This window comes from Austrofundulus limnaeus, unplaced genomic scaffold (assembly GCF_001266775.1).
Source record: "Austrofundulus limnaeus strain Quisiro unplaced genomic scaffold, Austrofundulus_limnaeus-1.0 Scaffold3842, whole genome shotgun sequence".
Taxonomy (NCBI): domain Eukaryota; kingdom Metazoa; phylum Chordata; class Actinopteri; order Cyprinodontiformes; family Rivulidae; genus Austrofundulus; species Austrofundulus limnaeus.
In genome coordinates, this window is record NW_013956244.1 from 1479 (window position 1) to 2462 (window position 984).

Below are 984 nucleotides of genomic sequence, written 5' to 3' on the forward strand. Positions count from 1 at the left end.
CGTTACCTGTGACAGGTGTTTATGTTACCTGTGACAGGTGTTTATGTTACCTGTGACAGGTGTTTATGTTACCTGTGACAGGTGTGTATGTTACCTGTGACAGTGTGTGTATGTTACCTGTGACAGTGTGTGTTACCTGCGACAGGTGTGTGTTACCTGTGACAGGTGTGTGTTACCTGTGACAGGTGTGTGTTACCTGTGACAGGTGTGTGTTACCTGCGACAGGTGTGTGTTACCTTTGACAGGTGTGTGTTAACTGTGACAGTGTGTGTGTTACCTGTGACAGGTGTGCGTTACCTGTGACAGGTGTTTATGTTACCTGTGACAGGTGTTTATGTTACCTGTGACAGGTGTTTATGTTACCTGTGACAGGTGTTTATGTTACCTGTGACAGTGTGTGTTACCTGCGACATGTGTGTGTGTTACCTGCGACAGGTGTGTGTTACCTGTGACAGGTGTGTGTTACCTGTGACAGGTGTGTGTTACCTGTGACAGCAGGAAGGACTCAGCTTCGTTATAAAACGTATCAAGCAGCAGAGTTAGGGCCTCTCTGATTCAACACATAAAAACACTTGTTATTTAAGATAAACCAATCACAGCTCTGCGTGTAGGCTCCACCCCTCACCTGGTGATGGTCTGTTTGATTGGGCGCTCCTGCAGCAGGATGCAGTGGTTCATGGAGGACGGACAGTTGTCGTCTTCTTTCTGTTAACAAGATGAAATGTGATTGGCTGAATACTTCACAGCAGTTTTTAACGACAGGATGTTTGACAGATGTTCTCAGTGTGGTTAGGGGAGTCGTCCTGTAACTGGAGGGTTGCTGGTTCAATCCCCCGTTTCAAACTAAAGTTCATTTAGTAAAAAAGTGGTGAAACAGAAACAGCTTTAGGGTCAGGCAGTCTGCTGTATGAGCTTATAAAATATCAGAGAGTAAATGAACAGAGAGTGTGTGTGTGTGTGTGTGTGTGTGTGTGTGTGTGTGTG

The 984-nt window shown here is 45.6% G+C and overlaps 1 protein-coding gene across 1 annotated transcript; it reads right to left on the reverse strand.

The window, feature by feature from the left end:
- Positions 1–486: 486 nt before the first annotated feature.
- LOC106512007 (phosphatidylinositol 4-phosphate 3-kinase C2 domain-containing subunit beta) lies at positions 487–705 on the reverse strand (the record flags this gene model as incomplete). The annotated part of the gene is given in 2 exon segments (XM_014000712.1): positions 487–550; positions 626–705. Coding segments are annotated over 2 exon segments (117 nt in total), but the record flags the coding sequence as incomplete, so codon positions are not given.
- Positions 706–984: the final 279 nt, after the last annotated feature.